Genomic DNA, 17,445 nt, shown 5'->3' with positions numbered 1-17,445 from the left:
CACCTAGGCCAACTTTGTTTGAACTTGGGCTTGCTACTGAGTGGGACTCAGTGAGAACAGGCAGATAGCCCCAAGACAACGCTGCAGGACATAAGGGAAGCACCCCAAGTTTGGATTAACTGCTTCAGGAACACCCCTTGGGTCCAGCAAACCAGGGGCTTAGTCATGGGACCTGTATCAGAATAGAAAGCAGGCATTAATAAAGGACAATCCAAATAAAATAAAATAAAATAAAATAAATAAAGGACAATCCATGTTTTATTTGTATCTGACTTTAACATGTACGTAAGCTCTCGGGGCCCTTTCCCCCATCTGGTGGATACACGGTAGGTTCTGGAGGGAGGAAGCATCAGAATTAGGACACAGAGTTCACCTGAAGGTCCTGCTACCCTGAGCAAGGAGCTTCCCTGTGGGCTGAGACTTGCGTTGTCCTCCCTTCCCTCCAGGCCATCTGTGAATCTACATAGGCCCTCCTATTTGGCCCTAGCTCATCCCCTCTTCCCCATGGACTCTTCCCTCCTGCCATGGGCAGGAGACCCATCCTCCTTTTTTCAGTGTTTTAGCTTCTTGTACTGTTTTTCCAGTTTTACTGTTTTTTAGCTTCTTGTACTAAAATTCTATTCCTGGGGAGAGAGAACACCAACAGCCATAACTTGTCTCTCCTAAGCCTACTCCTAACTCAAGGTGGTCAATACAGACTCCTGAGAACTGGGAACTCCAGCCACCTGGAGCCCTCATAGCTGGCTGGATCTGAGGGCAGGACAGTAAGCATGAGTGCTTATCTGCATAAGGCAGGGTTGGCAGTGCCACTGTGGCAGGATGTGGGGAGGCACAGGACTCCTGGGCATGCCTGAGAGGGGAAAGAAAGCCCTAAGAACCAAGGACATGGGCTTATTCATCATAGAAATCGACATGGGCTCCAGACTTGAACTTGTCCTTTTGTAGCAAATTCAGAAGTTTCTGGGCTGATATCCTGCAATCCACAAGTTCCCCTTTTGTCTTCAGCTCCTGCAGCCTTTTTCGCAAGTCTGGGTCCACAGAAGTCTCCCGGGCTAACTGCTGCATGTCTGTGTCCAGGGGACCTAGGGGATGAAGAGAAGAAGATGAGGCAGGGGCCCCTGATGTATGTGTGGAGTTGGGTGGAGTCAGGTGTGGCCAGAGGCAACACCTCATCTTGGCTGACACATGGTCAGGATCACCAAGGCTCCACACTGTCACCACTGAGCTCCAGACTCAAATTCCAATGTCCACTGAGCATGGTCCCTCTAGACCACCAAATCTACAGATTCACACTTCCCTATCACCCCTTCCCCAAGCCCCAGCAGCCACATGCAGAGAGAGACACCGTCCCCGTGGGAGAAGAAGAGTGAAGTGAGCACCCAACTTCCTTGGGGGCTCCCGAGTCAGCCTGCTCCAGCACCAGGCCAACTCCCATGGCCTTACGTGGCTCCCTGTGGGTTCCCATGAACCCAGGCCTCCAGCTCATCCTGACACCCAGCTCCAGTGGTCCCAGCAGCCCCAGGCAGTTCCCAAAGCCCCAGGCAGCTCCTGGAACTCCAGGCTCCTAGAGGGCCCCTGAGAAGCCAGGCCCCTGATCCACTCCAGCACCAGCTGGCTCCCATGGCCTCAGGTGGTTCCCATGGCACCAGGCTCCCATGAACCCAGGCTTCTGGCACACCCCAGCACTAGCCAACTCCCGTGGCCCTACATGGCTCCTGTAGGTCACAGTATCTGTGAACCTAGGCTTTAGGTGGGCACTCTCAAACCAGACTCCCAGCTGGTCTAGTGCCGGGATGACTACTGTGGACCCAGGCTTTGTACCCACCCCAGCAACAGGCTGCCTTAGGACTCTAGTGGCAAAACTGCCACGGACATCACCAGATGGCTCACCCAGAATCACTAAAAGAGTTGACTGGTGAAGGGCTCTGCCTACTGAACTCAGTCTATAAAGACTGGAAGAGGTGTCTACTTCCTCAAATGTACAAACACCAACACAAGGCCACAAGGATCATGAATAATCAAGGAAACATGGCACCACTGAAGGAAACTAATACAACTCTGATGACGGACCCTAAAGAAATGAGATGTATGAACTGCCTGACAAAGAATTCAGAATAATCCTCCTAAAGAAATTCTGTGAACTCTAAGAAAACACGGACAGACACCTAAATGAAATTAGGAAAACAATGCATGAACAAAAAGAGAAGTTCAACAAAGAAACAAACCATTTGAAAAAAAAACAAACCAAAATCTAGAGTTGAAGAATACAATGACTGAACTGAAGAATTTGATAGAGATCAACAGCAGACTCAACCAAGCAGGAAAAATTAGTGAACTATAAAACAGGGCATTTGAAATTATCTAGTCAGAGGAGCAAAAAGGAAAAAGAATGTAAAAGAGTGAAGAAAGACTACATGAACTAAGGATTACCATTAAAAGAAACAATCTATGTATTATGGAGTCCCAGAGAGAAAAAAGGAACAGAAAGCTTAAAGAAATAATAGTTGAGAACTTCCCAAATCTCTGAGAAGAGATTTGCACATCCAAGTTTATGAAGCTAATATTTCAACCGCAAATTATCTTCTCCAAGACACCAGGACTAGATAGTTTCACTGGTAAATTGTGTCTGTTTTTTTGTGCCAGTACCATAATATTTTGATTACTATAGCTTTGTAATATAGTTTGAAATCAAGGAGAGTGATGCTGGAGAGCTTTGTTCTTCTTTCTCAAGACTGCTTTGGCTCATGAGGTTCCATACAAATTTTAGAATTGTTTGTTCTATTTCTGTGAAAAATGCCATTGGAAATTTTATAGGGATTGCATTAAATCTGTAGATTGGGTTGGATAGTATGGACATTTTAACAATATTAATTCTTCCAATCCATGAGCATGGCATCTTTCCATTTTGTACCTTCTTCAAATTCTTTCATCAGTGTCTTATAGTTTTCAGTTTACAGGCCTTTTACCTCCTTGGTTAAATTTATTCCTAGGTATTTTATTCTGTTTGATGCAACTGTAAAAGGGACTATTAATTTTTCTTTCTGATACTTCATTATTAGTGTATAGAAATGGAACTGATTTTTTACATTGTTTTGTATCCTGCAACTTTACTGAATTTGTTTATTAGTTCTAACAATTTTTTGGTGAAGTCTCTAGGGTTTCCTATATATAATGTCATCTGCAAATAGAGACAGTTTTACCTCTTCCTTTCCAACCTGGATGCCTTTTATTTTTCTTGTCTAATTGCTCTGACTGGGACTTCCAATACTATGTTGAATAGAAGTGGGAAGAATGGCTTCCTTGTCCTGTTCCTGATCTTAGAGGAAAAGCTTTTAGCTTTTCACCATTGAATATATTAGTTGTGGGCTTGTCAACTTCCTCACAATGTCCAGGGCAGCCCCCTGAAATGTAACCCAGTCACATGGCACTCTAGAGTTTGCTCTGCTCCTGACTATGGTTTCCATTTGCTCTCTGTTGACTGAGTGAGTCCTAGGCTGAGCTCAGGGTGGGTGCTGAGTTGAATATTAGCTGCAAGAGCAACTGTATTACATTAGGGAGGGAGAGAAGGAGGATTGGCTACTAGAGAGCATGAGGAAGTAGAAACTGCACTGATCATGACCTAGGTGGCAAGGTTTGATCCTGGCTATGCTGCATCTGGACTTTGGTCAGGTTAATCTACCTCTTTGCTGCTAGGGTTCCAAGGGGAATAGACTACTGGATCTCTATCTAAGTTGCTCAGACATCATGCAACAGCTATGTCACCACCTTCTAATTCCAGCAACCTCAAGCTGAAAATAGAAGCCTCACTCTTAAGAAAGGTGTACAGTGGCATCATGGTAGGATGATGAGAAACCAGACCAAGTACGACAAGGCCCCCTACCCTTTAACTTTCATGAGGACAGGGCTCTATCTTATTTATCTCAGCATTCCCCAGTGTTCCAGCACAGTTCAGCATGGGATGGTCAGCATTCAACAATGTCTGTCTGCTCTTCATTCAGCTAACATTCACTGCAGACTGGCTCAGTGGGGTGCTTTACTAGGTGCTGGGGATATAAAGATGAATAGTGCATAATGCCTGCTTTCAAGGCTTTCCTATGCAGAGAGAGAAGTAGAGAAGTATATATAGATATAAAGATAATACAGTGTGATAAGTCCTATCTAACAATTACAAATGCTAACAATTAGATAGCCCTTCACAGTTTGGGATCACTTTTACATGTTTTACCTCATTCAGTCCTACAAACTGCCCTGTGAGACAGGTAGCATCTTCCCTGTTTCAAATGAAGAAATGAGGTAGAGGCCTGGAATTCAAACCCTAATCATCTCTCAAACTCTAACATCTCAGACCTTCTGGCCCCACCCTCAAGTCCACGCAGCTGTCCACTCGCAATCCATACCTGATAACTACAGCTCCCTGCCCCTGCCAGCACTAACTTTCTTGCAGCCTGTATTTCCCTTAAGGAGTGATGATTCAAGGACAAAATATTCTATGGGTCCTTTCCTGGAGGAGACAGAGAAGGCTCCTTGCCCAGTCTCCAAAGGGTAACCAGCTGGTTCTGGGGACAGCGATGGCAGTAATGCTTCACCTACCTGGGGCATAGCTCAGCACCCTCACACTAGGTTCCTCTGCAGCCAGAACCTGGAACATCATGTTACGGGCAGCCTTCCCCGCACAGTACTGTGCCCAGCCCTTGAAGGGCTGCAGGGCACAGACGGACGAGATATTAACCACAGTCCTACTGAGGCCAGGACTGTCCGGGAAGGCCTTCAGGATGCTGGAAGTCAGGCAGAGCATGGAGGTCAAGTTCAGAGCCCAGTAGTTGTTCACTTCAGCTGGGTCAGCCAGGTCTACGAAGCGTTTGGACACATCTCCAAGACTGCCTGAAAAAACAGACCTTAGGAATCACCCAGTGCAGGCGGGGTTTTCTCTTCTCCCAGCCCTCTTCAAACTCTTCCAGACACCTCCTTCCCATCCAGACCTAAAGGAGGAGTCTCTCTAGTGCTTCTGAAGACGCCTCCCTCTTCCCAGCTCTGCAGACACGCATACCTGGGGAACCCACTCACCTGAAGCTTCAAAGTGAGAAAGCGCGTGCCCTTCTCTGGGGCTGGGGTTCGGGGAACTCTGGGGGCCATTTGGAGAAGTGGGGGAATTTACTTCTGCTGGGAGACCCCATGCCCTAACTCACGCCTCCGCCAGAGAGCGCTGAGCAAGAAGATCAGAAAAGTTCTTGGCGTTGAAACGGGAAGGGGGGAAGAAGGGGGAGAGAACGAGCCCCAGAGAGCACCAGGTCTTCCTCCACACCCCGCTGAAACCAGGGCTTTAAAGGTGTCTAGGAGACACCTTTAAAGTTCTAAGAGGCGGGGGAGGTGAAAGGGAGGGAAAACAGAACTGGACGCTAAGCAGTATTCCAAGCGCTCACACGCCGGCGGGCGTCTTACCGGCATTGTTGATGAGCAGCACTCGCTGCAGGCCTTCGGGCCTGGGGAGCTCGCGCAGGGCACCGAGCAGCTGCTGCAAGCCGGCCTCGGCGCTCAGGTCGGCGGTCACCCGCACGAGGCGCACGCCGGGCCGCTCGGCGCCCAGCTCGGCCTCCAGCTGCCGCAGCGCCTCGTCACTGCGGGCGCTTAGGACCAGCACGGAGCCGGGCGACAGCAGCGGGGCCAGGAGATGGGCCAGCGTCCTTCCGAAGCCGCGGGAAGCCCCGGTCAGCACGCACAAGGCGCACCCCAGGCCGCCCACCTTGCCGACACAGTCCTCCATACCTCCTACCTCGGCAAACTGGAACCGCTTCCCAAAACCCGGAAGGGGGCGGGGCGGCCGCGGTGGGAGGGGCCGCGGTGGGAGTAGGAGGAGGCCCCGCCCGGTGCGGGCGGGAACCTAAGGCTTCGGGCAGAGACCGGCCGCCCCTACTTTTCTTTGCAGTTGGCGGTGGAAGTGGAGGGGTCTGCAATCTCCGAGAGAGCGCGAAGGCACTAAACCGGAAGGGCGGGAGACGCGGGCCTCACCGGAAATCCTAGCCCAGTGCGGAGCGCGGGCCTCATCCTTTACCCTGCTAGACCGTTCAGTACCACGCTGGGATGCATTCTCCTCCGAAGCCCAGACCCAACTTCCTTGCATAAGTGACTTCCTCCAGGTCAGGCCATCTTGCTCCTTGTTGGGCATCCCTGCACGTGGCACATGCCAGTTTAGGGACTGGGGTCCCTACTGAGCTGGGGGAACTCACCGCCCCGGGAGCGACCTTTGGGAGAACACAGTCTCCCCTCCGTCAGATGTAAGAACCTCTTCTCCCTACTTGGCTCTGTGCTCGCACTGATTCCCCTGCCTCTGAGATTTCTCACTCCTTCTGTCCCTAAAGGTCTGTGTTCCCAGGGATCCTGCACCCACTCATGCTACCCTCTTCCTAGTAGGCAATTCCATCTACTCCCACGTTCAAGTTTTCGCAAATGATCATCTAAGTCTGTACGTCCAGGCCTGTGCTTCAGAAAACGCACATTTCCAGCTTTTTTCAAGGAGAGAGGGAAGATGGAAAAGTTGTCAGACAGCCCCAGATCTCCTTAAAAAAGGAGTCTCTTAAGAGATTAGCAAGCAACCTCCATAGCGCAGCCCAAGTCCTCACAGTACTGTTCCCTGTCCTGGGGACAGACAGCAAAATTGCCTGTCAAGGCTCCTAGCAAAATGCATTTTGCGCCCTTGTTCTTTGGGCTGTCATTATAAACACCAGAACAATTTGGGGGAAGCTTTTCACTTTCCACTTAGGTGCCTTTACCACAAACTTTTTGTAAAATGTACAGCCCAGACTGTACATCACTGTGGAACATATTCTAAGAACAAATGAAACTGCAAAATTTGGTAGATTATTTGTTAAAATAGCATAGCATTATTTTGAAACTATTTTATGTAAAATACGACAAAGAAAACAAGTAATTATGCTAACTGATGTTAGGAGCCAAGATTTTCATTGTTAGAGAAAAGAGACCAAGAATGAATTCAAGGAAGTTAAGGGAACAATCTCTAAGTTGTTTGAATTGGAAGCCAGAAAATTGTAGAATTTACTGAAGTTACTTTTACCATTTTCTCTTCTGATGTGTTGGTTCTCCAATACCTACTGTAACAGAGAAAAACAAACCTAACTCCATATTGAATCTTCCTTTAGCTCTAACTTTTTTCTTCTGTTTGTTGCCTGTGCTTTTTTCATGCTGGCTCTGCACGTTTTGTAAAAGAATGTTGCCTATAGCCTGAAATATACAGGATTGCCCATTCTCAAGACTCTGACCTTTAAAGGTATATCACTCTTATTCACAGAGAAATAAAAAGTTGCAGAACAGAGAATAACATTTGTCTTGTTGGAGGTTTATAGAAACATTTAGACCAGACCTACTGGACACCTACAAGGATAAAGGATTCCAGCACCAAGAAGTTTGCAACAACCAGTCACACCCCCCACCCCTTTTAGTATAAATGAAACCTGAATTCTAACTCTGGTAAGATGGTTCTTTGGGACACTAGTCCACCATCTTCTCAGTCTGCTGCCTTTTTTCTTTTAAATTTATTTTTATTTATTATTTTTGGCCGTGTTGGGTCTTCATTGCTGCACATGGGCTTTCTCTAGTTGTGGCGAGTGGGGGCTACTCTTTGTTGAGGTGCGTGGGCTTCTCATTGCGGTGGCTTCTCTTGTTGCGGAGCATGGGCTCTAGGCATATGGGCTTCAGTAGTTGCAGAATGCAGCCTTCAGTAGTTGTGGCATGCAGCTTCAGTTGTTGTGGCTCGCAGCTCTAGAGCGCAGGCTCAGTAGTTGTGGAGTACAGGCTTAGTTGCTCCGCAGCATGGGGGAATCTTCCTGGACCAAGGCTTGAACCCATGTCCCCTGCATTGGCAGGTGGATTCTTAACCACTGCGCAACCAGGAAAGCGCCCTGTGCTGGCTTTCTGAATAAAGTCACTATTCCTTGCTCCAACACCTCTACTGTCAATTCATTGACCTTTGGCGCAGTGAGCAGTGTGTGCTTGGACTCGGTAACACTATGACAATCCTTTTTAAGAGTTCTCCTGGGCTTCCCTGGTGGCGCAGTGGTTGCGAGTCCGCCTGCCGATGCAGGGGACGCGGGTTCGTGCCCCGGTCCGGGAGGATCCCACATGCCGCAGAGCGGCTGGGCCCATGAGCCATGGCCGCTGAGCCTGAGCATCCGGAGCCTGTGCTCCGCCAATGGGAGAGGCCACAACAGTGAGAGGCCCGCGTACCACAAAAAAAAAAAAAAAAAAAGTTCTCCCTGCAACAGTGGTAGAGATTAAAGTGGTGCCGGATTAAGTCTACAGTTGTGTTTTGTTTGGCCAATAGGACTCTTTTTTCTTTTAAAATTTGAGGTGACATTTCTAAAGTGGAAGATTTTACATAGTATCAGAATTTCCAGCTTCTTTTGAGTAATAGGAATGTCTGGCAAACTGGGTTCTGATTGAGGTAAGCAATAGTGCCTCTTGGAAAGGAGACTGTGCTCCAGTTTGCCAAGATTTTCATCACTCCTGGGTGTAGGCATTTTTGTTTCCCACTAATGATGCATAGCTGAATTCTTACCCAGTGGTGATGGTCAAAACATTTAACAGCCAGGGCATTGTGCTGGAATGTGGAGAGGTGGGTCTCAGGAGAGGTGAGGAGGCTTTTGATGTTTTAACACAAGTAGGACTATGTATACCTGTATATCATTTGAAGCTTTCCTGCTTTTCACTTATCTATTAAGGATGGAAGATATAGATTTTAAATTTGATTGCTCCAAAGCTAAACTCTCCGGTACTGGCCCAATGGCCTACTCTTTAAATAAATTTTAATAGCTTTTCCCTGCTCTCAGGCCTCAGAAAATAGATTGGTGAAAGCACAATCTCATCCATTCATTCATTTGGCATTTATTGAATTTCTACCTTGTGCCAGACTTTGAAGAAAGGAGGGAACAATGAAGGGATGGCTAAAAGTCAAACGTAGCCTCTTCTAAACCTAGCTGCTTCTAGGAGGAACCATTTGGAAATAGCACCCGAAGAGAGTGTGGTTTGCCTTGACTGGGAGAGAGCCTGGAAAATTTTTCTTTTCTGAGAAAGATGATTACCTGCCATACACCTCCTCCCACTGTCAGTCAAGTAATATTTCAGTAATTTGTGAATAATATTTCAGGGGCAACACAGCCCATAGAATTCATTTAACGGTAGCACAGTGGTTTCCAGATTTGTCTACACATTGGAGTCACTGGGGAACTTCAAAACACTGATGCTTCTGTCCCACAGACCTGGATTTGGGAAGTTTTTATTCAATTTATTTAAACTAAAAAAACAAAGAAAAAAAAAAAACCAGTTCACCCATTTCTCCCACCTCCACCCCCTGCCTCTTGCAACCACCAATCTCTTCTCTGTATCTCTCAGCTTGGTTTTTGGGTTTTGTTTTGTTTTGTTATTAGAGTCCACATATAAAAGAGATCATATTGTATTTGTCTTTGTCTGACTAATTTCACTTAGTATAATGCCCTCGAGGTCAGTCCATGTTGTTGAAAATGGCAAGATTTCATTCTTTTTTTTAATAGCTGAATGATATTCCACTGTATATATATGCCATAATTTTTGAATCCATCCTTGGACACTTAGGTTGTTTCCATATCTTGACTATTGTAAATAATGCTGCAATGAACACAGGGGTGCATATATCTTTTCAAATTAGTATTTTTGTTTTCATTGGATAGATACCCAGAAGTGGAATTGCTGGATCATATGGTAGTTCTATTTTTAATTTTTTTGAGGAACCTCTATACTGTTTTCTGTAGTGGTTGCACCAATTTTGTATTCCCACCAACAGTGCACAAATGTTCCCTTTTTGCCACATCATCACCAACACGTGTTTCTTATCTTTATGATAATAACAATTCTAACAGGTATGAAGTGATATCTCATTGTGGTTTTGATTTGCATTTCCCTGATGATTAGTGATGTTGAGCATCTTTTCATGTGTCTGTTGTCCACCTGTATGTCTTCTTTGGAAAAATGTCTATTCAGATCTTCTGTGCATTTTTAAATTGGATTGTTTGGTTTTTTGCTTCTGAGTTGTATGATAGTTTGTTTTAGCCCCTTATCAGATATATGACTTGCAATTATTTCTCTCATTCAGTGGGTTTGTGTTTTTGTTTTGTTGATGGTTTCCTTTGCTGGGCAGAATCTTTTTTGTTTGATACCATCTCACTTGTTTATTTTTGCTTTTGTTGCTTTTGCTTTTGGTGTCAGATTCAAACAATCATTGCCAAGACCAATGGCAAGGAGCATACAGCTTATGTTTTCTTTTAGAGATCTTATGGTTTCAGGCCTTACATTCAAGTCTTTAATCCATTTTAAGTTCGGTTTTTGTGTATGGTGTAAGATAATGGTTCAGTTTCACTCTTTTGCATATGGCTGTCCAACTTTCCCCAACACCAATTATTGAAGAGACTGTCCTTTCCCTGTTGTGTATTTTTGGCCCCTTTGTCATAAATTAATTAACCAAATTTATGGGTTTATACCTGGGCTCTCTGTTCTGTTCCACTGATCTGTGGGTCTGTTTTTTTTTTTTTTGCGGTATGTGGGCCTCTCACTGTTGTGGCCTCTCCCGTTCCGGAGCACAGGCTCCGGATGCGCAGGCCCAGCGGCCATGGCTCACGGGCCCAGCCGCTCCGCGGCATATGGGATCCTCCCGGACCGGGGCACGAACCCGTATCCCCTGCATCGGCAGGCGGACTCTCAACCACTGCGCCACCAGGGAGGCCCTGTGGGTCTGTTTTTATGCCAATACTATACTGTTTCAATGATGATAGCTTTGTGATATAGTTTGAAATCAGGGAGCATGATGACTTCAGCTTTGTTGTTTCTTAAGAATTTTCTCTAGAAAATTTTAAAAGCTCTCCATGTGATTCTAATGTGCAAACAAGTTTCGGAACTACTGCAATAGCAATTGGCAGTAACATTTTTTTTTAAGGGTACAAATTCCTGAAAGGTAAGAAATATGTTAAAATAAATTTAAAAGCCTAAACCTGATAAAGGCCTTTAGAAGAAAAATTAGTAAAATTTGAATAAGATCTGTAGGTTAGTTACTGATATTGTATCATTTCCTGATTTTCACCATTGAACTATGGTTATGTAAGAGAATGTCCTTCTTTTTGGAAATATACTAAAGTATTTAGAGGTAAAGGGCCCTTTTTCTGTAACTTAGTCTCAAATGTTTCAGAACAAAAATAGAATGAATAAAGCAAACGTAGTAAACCATTAACATTTGGGAAACCTGGGTTAAAGGTATATGGTTCTTAATACTATTTTTGCAATTTTTAAAGGTCTGAAATTATTTCTAAATAGAAACTTAAAAAAAAATTAACCATACTTACAACTCAATGTTAAAAAGACAAATAAAATTGAAGAATAAATTAACAAAGCAGGAAAATCCAGAATGTGAGACTTTCTGCAGAACATCAGTCAGTTTCTTTGAGTCAATGGCATGAAAAAAAGGTGGGAGGGACAGCTTTTTATTAAAAAGGCGTGACTGGGGCCTCCCTGGTGGCGCAGTGGTTGAGAGTCCGCCTGCCGATGCAGGGGATACGGGTTCGTGCCCTGGTCCGGGAGGATCCCATATGCCGCGGAGCGGCTGGGCCCGTGAGCCATGATGGCCACTGAGCCTGTGCATAAGGAGCCTGTGCTCCGCAACGGGAGAGGCCACAACAGTGAGAGGCCCGCATACCGCAAAAAAAAAAAAAAAAAAAATTAAAAAGGCGTGACAACTCAATTAAAAATATGAATCTTGTTTGGATTCTGATTCAAGCAAACCAATGTAAAATATATATTTTACATAATTGAGGACATTTCAATATACTTGGTATTAGATGATGTCAATGATTTATTGTTATTTTTTTAGGTGTAATAATGGCATGTGGTTACATAAGAAAATGATGACTTTTTTGGAAAATGAAGAAAATGATGAAATTTATTTTTATTTCCTCTGTGAGTTGATTACTCATGCTCTTTGCCCATTTTTCTATTAGGCTTTCTATTTCTGGGCTTATTTGTGGTTTTGTTTTATTTATTTATTTTTCTTTACTCAAGTTTTCTTTGTTCCATTTTTTCCCCTATTGATTTGGAAGTTACAGATTCTGTTTTTAGTCTACCAATAGTTACTTTTGAAATAAAATTATAAAAGTGTGAACTTTTATTTTTCTATCAGTATTAAAACCAAAACATTTTACTTTGGGGAAAACAATGTGACTGAATTTTGGAGGCAAACAGATCTGGTTAGAATCCTGGCTCTATCTCTTACTGTGCAAGCTTGGCCAGGTCACATGACATGTTTAAAGGTCGATTACTTTATAGGCTTGTTTACTCAACATTGCACAAATATTTGTTAAGTGCCTAACATGAACCAGGAAATGGGCTAGGCTCTGGAGACGTAATGATGAGCAACTCAGACAATCTCAGTGTTCATAGTGGGTAGAATAAGGCAGCTAAATATAAAGCACTTAGTCTATTGCTTTATAATACAATACATAGTAGATATTATTATTATTACATCTCCATATTATGAGAGATTTAACATATTTTAATTCCTCCACACCTTCCCATGCACTAGTTTGTTGTTTTTTTTTTTTTGCGGTATGCGGGCCTCTCACCGTTGTGACCTCTCCCGCTGCGGAGCACAGGCTCCAGACGCGCAGGCTCAGCGGCCATGGCCCACGGGCCCAGCCACTCCGTGGCATGTGCCCCGGACCTGGGCATGAAACCATGTCCCCTGCATTGGCAGGCGGACCCCCAACCACTGCGCCACCAGGGAAGCCCAGCACCAGCTTTTTTTTTTGTTTGTTTTGTTTTTGCGGTACGCGGGCCTCTCACTGTTGTGGCCTCTCCCGCTGCGGAGCACAGGCTCCAGACGCGCAGGCCCAGCGGCCATGGCCCATGGGCCCAGCCGCTCCACGGCACGTGGGATCCTCCTGGACCAGGGCACGAACCCGCGTCCCCTGCATCAGCAGGCGGACTCTCAACCACTGCGCCACCAGGGAAGCCCCAGCACCAGCTTTTTGAAAACAATTTATATGGCCTTTAGATTCAACTTAATAATATTTTATTTGATACATTATGTCTTCTTCGGGAATTGTTTTTGATATATTTACTGTTTTATCAGCATGGAAAAAAAAGTATTTAAACACTAACTCTGGCTGAGTCAAGATGGCGGAGTAGGAGGATGCAAAGTTCCCGTCTCCCCACAACTAGGGCACCTAGGAGATGCTGGCGGGGGACCTTGACACCCAAGGGGATGGGAGGAACCCCGAATGACCAGGTAGGATATGGGGGGGAAGCGACGGGGGAGGAGAAGAGGAGGCCAGATGGGACCAGTGCCCCTGAGGGGTGGCTGGGGGAGGGGAGGGGTTCCTGTGCCAGGCGGGATCCTTGGGGATTGGAGGATCAGGCAGGGAACGCAGCTGTTTCCCCCACCCATGCAGGCCCGGGGAAGCCTACTGGGCTCCCGGGCCTGGTCCTCTGCCTTCCGGGGCCCCCTGTGGCTGTGTGGGTCCTAGGATTGTGGGAGGGGTGGGAAGAAGAGGAAAGGTGGACGGGGGGGGACCCTCTGGAATCAGAGGATCAGGGGAACTGCAGCTAGCATTTCCCTGCCCACGGGGGCCCCAGAAAGCCTGCTGGGGTCCCAGGCCTGGTCCTCCGCCCTCCGAGGCCCCCTCCGGCTGCATGGGTCCTAGGGGCGTGGGAGGGAGGGTGGGGAAGAAGAGTAGAGGCAAACAGGGGAAGGACCCTCCAGGACCAGAGGATTGGCGGGGGAAACATTTCCCCTACCCACTCGGCCCCCAGAGAGCGTGCTGAGGTCCTGGCCTGACATCTGCACTCAGAGGCTGGAGGCACTCCAGGGCCCCTCTGCCCACACTAAGACTAAGCCCCACCCCCAACCCCCAGGGCCCTTGGTGGCCACAAGAGTCCTAAGCCTAGACCCCGCCCCCTGCTTAAACCACCCACCCACCCAAGTCCCTCCCACCCACAGCCAGGGCCTTTTCTGGCCTTTTATTTTTCCTTCTTTTTTGCTTTTGTGGCTCTGTTTTACCTCCCAGTTGGTGTTTCATCTGTATTTTTATTTTTTTGACATATCTGTTAGTTTTCTAACCTTATTTTATTTTTACTTTTTGTTATTGTTCTGCTCATTTTTTCTTTTCTCATTTTTCTTTTTTGCCACCCCCCCCCCCCAGGCTTGCAGGATCATGGTTCATGGGCCAGGGGTTGGGCCTGAGCTCCTGTGGTGGGAAAACTGGACAGCTACATGTAAAAGAATGAAATTAGAACACCATCTAACACCATACACAAAAATAAACTCAAAATGGATTAAAGACCTAAATGTAAGACCAGACACTATAAAACTCTTAGAGAAAAACAGAGGAAAAACACTCTTTGATATAAACTACAGCGAGATCTTTTTTGATACACCTCGTAGAGTAATGAAAATAAAAAGAAAAATAAACAAATGGGAGAGCTCTGGGACAACATTAAACGCACCAACATTCGAATTATAGGGATCCCAGAAGAAGAGCAAAAGAAAGGGACAGAGAAAATATTTGAAGAGATTATACTTGAAAACTTCCCCAATATGGGAAAGGAAGTAGTTAATCAAGTCCAGGAAGCACAGAGAGTCCCATACCGGATGAATCCAAGGAGAAACACGCCAAGACACATATTAATCAAACTATCAAAAATTAAATACCTCAATTTGGGATGATTGGTTGCCTCCTCAGGTATTTCACAGATGCAGGGTACATCTAGTTGATTGTGGAGATTTAATCCACTGCTCCTGAGGCTGCTGGGAGAAATTTCCCTTTCTCTTCTTTGTTCGCACAGCTTTGGATTTGGACCCGCCTCTGAGTGTAGGTTGCCTGAGGGCATCTGTTCTTCGCTCAGATAGGACGGGGTTAAAGGAGCAGCTGATTCGGGAGCTCTGGTTCACTCAGGCCGGGGGTAGGGAGGGCTACGGATGTGACGTGGGGAGAGCCTGCTGCGGCAGAGGCCAGCGTGACGTTGCAACAGCCTGAGGCCCGCAGTGTGTTCTCCTGGAGAAGTTGTCCCTGGATCACGGGACCCTGGCAGTGGCGGGCTGCACAGGCTCCTGGGAGGGGAGGTGTGGAGAGTGACCTATGCTTGCACACAGGCTTCTTGGTGGCTGCAGCAGCAGCCTTAGCATCCCATTCTAATCTCTGGGGTCCGCCCTGTTAGCCGCAGCTCGCGCCCGTCTCTGGAGCTCCTTTAAGCGGTGCTCTTAATACCCTCTCCTCGCTCACCAGGAAACAAAGAGGCAAGAAAAAGTTTCTCGCCTCTTTGGCTGTTGCAGACTTTCCCGGACTCCCTCCCGGCTAGCCGTGGTGCACTAACCCTTTCAGGCTGTGTTCACGCCGGCAACCCCAGTTCTCTCCATCGGATCTGCCCGAAGCCCTAGCCTCATCTCCCAGCCCCCACCAGTCCCAGTGGGTGATCAGACAAGCCTCTCGGTCTGGTGAGTGCTGGTCGGCACTGATCCTCTGTGCAGGAATCTCTCTGCTTTGCCCTCCACACCCCTGTTGCTGTGCTCTTCTCCGTGGCTCCGAAGCTTCCCCCCTCCGCCACCTGCAGTCTCCCCCATGAAGAGCCTTCCTAGTGTGTGGAAACGTTTCCTCCTTCACAGCTCCCTCCCACTAGTGCAGATCCCGTCCCTATTCTTTTGTCTCTGTTTTTTCTTTTTTCTTTTGCCCTATCCAGGTACGTGGGGGAGTTTCTTGCCTTTGGGGAAGGCTGAGGTCTTCTGCCAGCGTTCAGAGGTGTTCTGTAGGAGTTGTTCCACATTTAGATGTATTTCTGATGTGTTTGTGGGGAGGAAGGTGATCTCCGCATCTTACTCTTCCACCATCTTGAAGCTTCTCTCCCCAACACACTACTTAATAACCAATAGATCATTGAAGAAATCAAAGAGGAAATCAAAAAATACCTAGAAACAAATGACAATGAAAACACGACGACCCAAAACCAATGGGATTCAGCAAAAGCAGTTCTAACAGGGAAGTTTATAGCAATACAATCCTACCTTAAGAAATGAGAGAGGGGGCTTCCTTGGTGGCGCAGTGGTTAAGGATCTGCCTGGCAATGCAGGAGACATGGGTTCGAGCCCTGGTCCAGGAAGATGCTACATGCCGCAGAGCAACTAAGCTGGTGCACCATAAATACTGAGCCTGTGCTCTAGATCCCGCAAACCACAAGTACTGAAGCCAACGCGCCTAGAGCCCTTGCTCCACAGCAAAAGAAGCCACCTCAATGAGAAGCCCGCGCACCGCAGCAGAGAGTAGCTCCCACTCTCAGCAACTAGAGAAAACCTGCGCACAGCAACAAAGACCCAATGGAGCCAAAAATTAAATAAATGAATAAATAAATAAATTTTAAAAAGAAACGAGAAACATCTCAAATAAACCACCTAACCTTACAGCTAAAGCAATTAGAGAAAGAAGAACAAAAAACCCTGAAAGTTGGCAGAAGGAAAGAAATAATAAAGATCAGATCAGAAATAAATGGAAAAGAAATGAAGGAAACAATAGCAAAGATCAATAATACTAAAAGCTGGTTCTTTGAGAAGATAAATAAAATTGATAAACCATTAGCCAGACTCATCAAGAAAAAAAGGGAGAAGACTCAAATCAATAGAATAAGAAATGAAAAAGGAGAAGTAACAACTGACAATGCAGAAATACAAAGGATCATGAGAGATTACTACAAGCAACTATATGCCAATAAAATAGACAACCTGGAAAAAATGGACAAATTCTTAGAAATGCACAACCTTCCGAGACTGAACCAGGAAGAAACAGAAAATATGAACAGACCAATCACAAGCACTGGAATTGAAACTGTGATTAAATATCTTCCAACAAACAAAAGCCCAGGACCAGATGGCTTCACAGGCGAATTCTATCAAACATTTAGAGAAGAGCTAAAACCTATCCTTCTCAAATTTTCCAAACTATAGCAGAGGGAGGAACACTCCCAAACTCATTCTATGAGGCCACCAACACTCTGATACCAAAACCAGGCAAAGATGTTGCAAAGAAAGAAAACTACAGGCCAATATCACTGATGAACATAGATGCAAAAATCCTCAACAAAATACTAGCAAACAGAATCCAACAGCACATTGAAAGAATCATACACCATGATCAAGTGGGGTTTATTCCAGGAATGCAAGGATTCTTCAATATACGCAAATAAATCAATGTGATACACCATATTAACAAATTGAAGGACAAAAACCATATGATCATCTCAATAGATGCAGAGAAAGTTTTCGACAAAATTCAACACCCATTTATGATAAAAACCTTCCAGAAAGTAGGCATAGAGGTAACTTTCCTCAACATAATAAAGGCCATATATGACAAACCCACAGCCAACATTGTC

The 17,445-nt window shown here is 45.9% G+C and overlaps 1 protein-coding gene across 1 annotated transcript; it reads right to left on the bottom strand.

The window, feature by feature from the left end:
- Window positions 1-240: 240 nt before the first annotated feature.
- On the bottom strand, window positions 241-5,899 carry SPR (sepiapterin reductase). The gene is made up of 3 exons (XM_082642623.1): window positions 5,440-5,899; window positions 4,591-4,881; window positions 241-1,082 (listed from the first exon to the last, which is right to left on the bottom strand). The coding sequence occupies exons 1-3, from the start codon at window positions 5,759-5,761 to the stop codon at window positions 892-894; spliced, it is 804 nt and encodes a 267-aa protein (XP_082498749.1). The 5' UTR covers window positions 5,762-5,899; the 3' UTR covers window positions 241-891.
- Window positions 5,900-17,445: the final 11,546 nt, after the last annotated feature.

This window comes from Mesoplodon mirus, assembly GCF_964341445.2.
Source record: "Mesoplodon mirus genome assembly, chromosome: 14".
Lineage (NCBI taxonomy): Eukaryota > Metazoa > Chordata > Mammalia > Artiodactyla > Ziphiidae > Mesoplodon > Mesoplodon mirus.
The sequence above is the reverse complement of the archived record's forward strand: the minus strand, read 5'-3'. Positions and strand labels throughout refer to the sequence as shown.

Bases quoted from the DNA above. Each gene is read 5' to 3' on its own strand.
- SPR (XM_082642623.1), bottom strand. From the start codon at position 5,761: ATGGAGGACTGTGTCGGCAAGGTGGGCGGCCTGGGGTGCGCCTTGTGC. The intron at 4,882-5,439 runs GTAAGACGCCCG...CTGTTTTTTCAG, and splicing joins GCTGCTCATCAACAATGCCG to GCAGTCTTGGAGATGTGTCC. The intron at 1,083-4,590 runs GTAGGTGAAGCA...TTCATCCCCTAG, and splicing joins GGTGCTGAGCTATGCCCCAG to GTCCCCTGGACACAGACATG.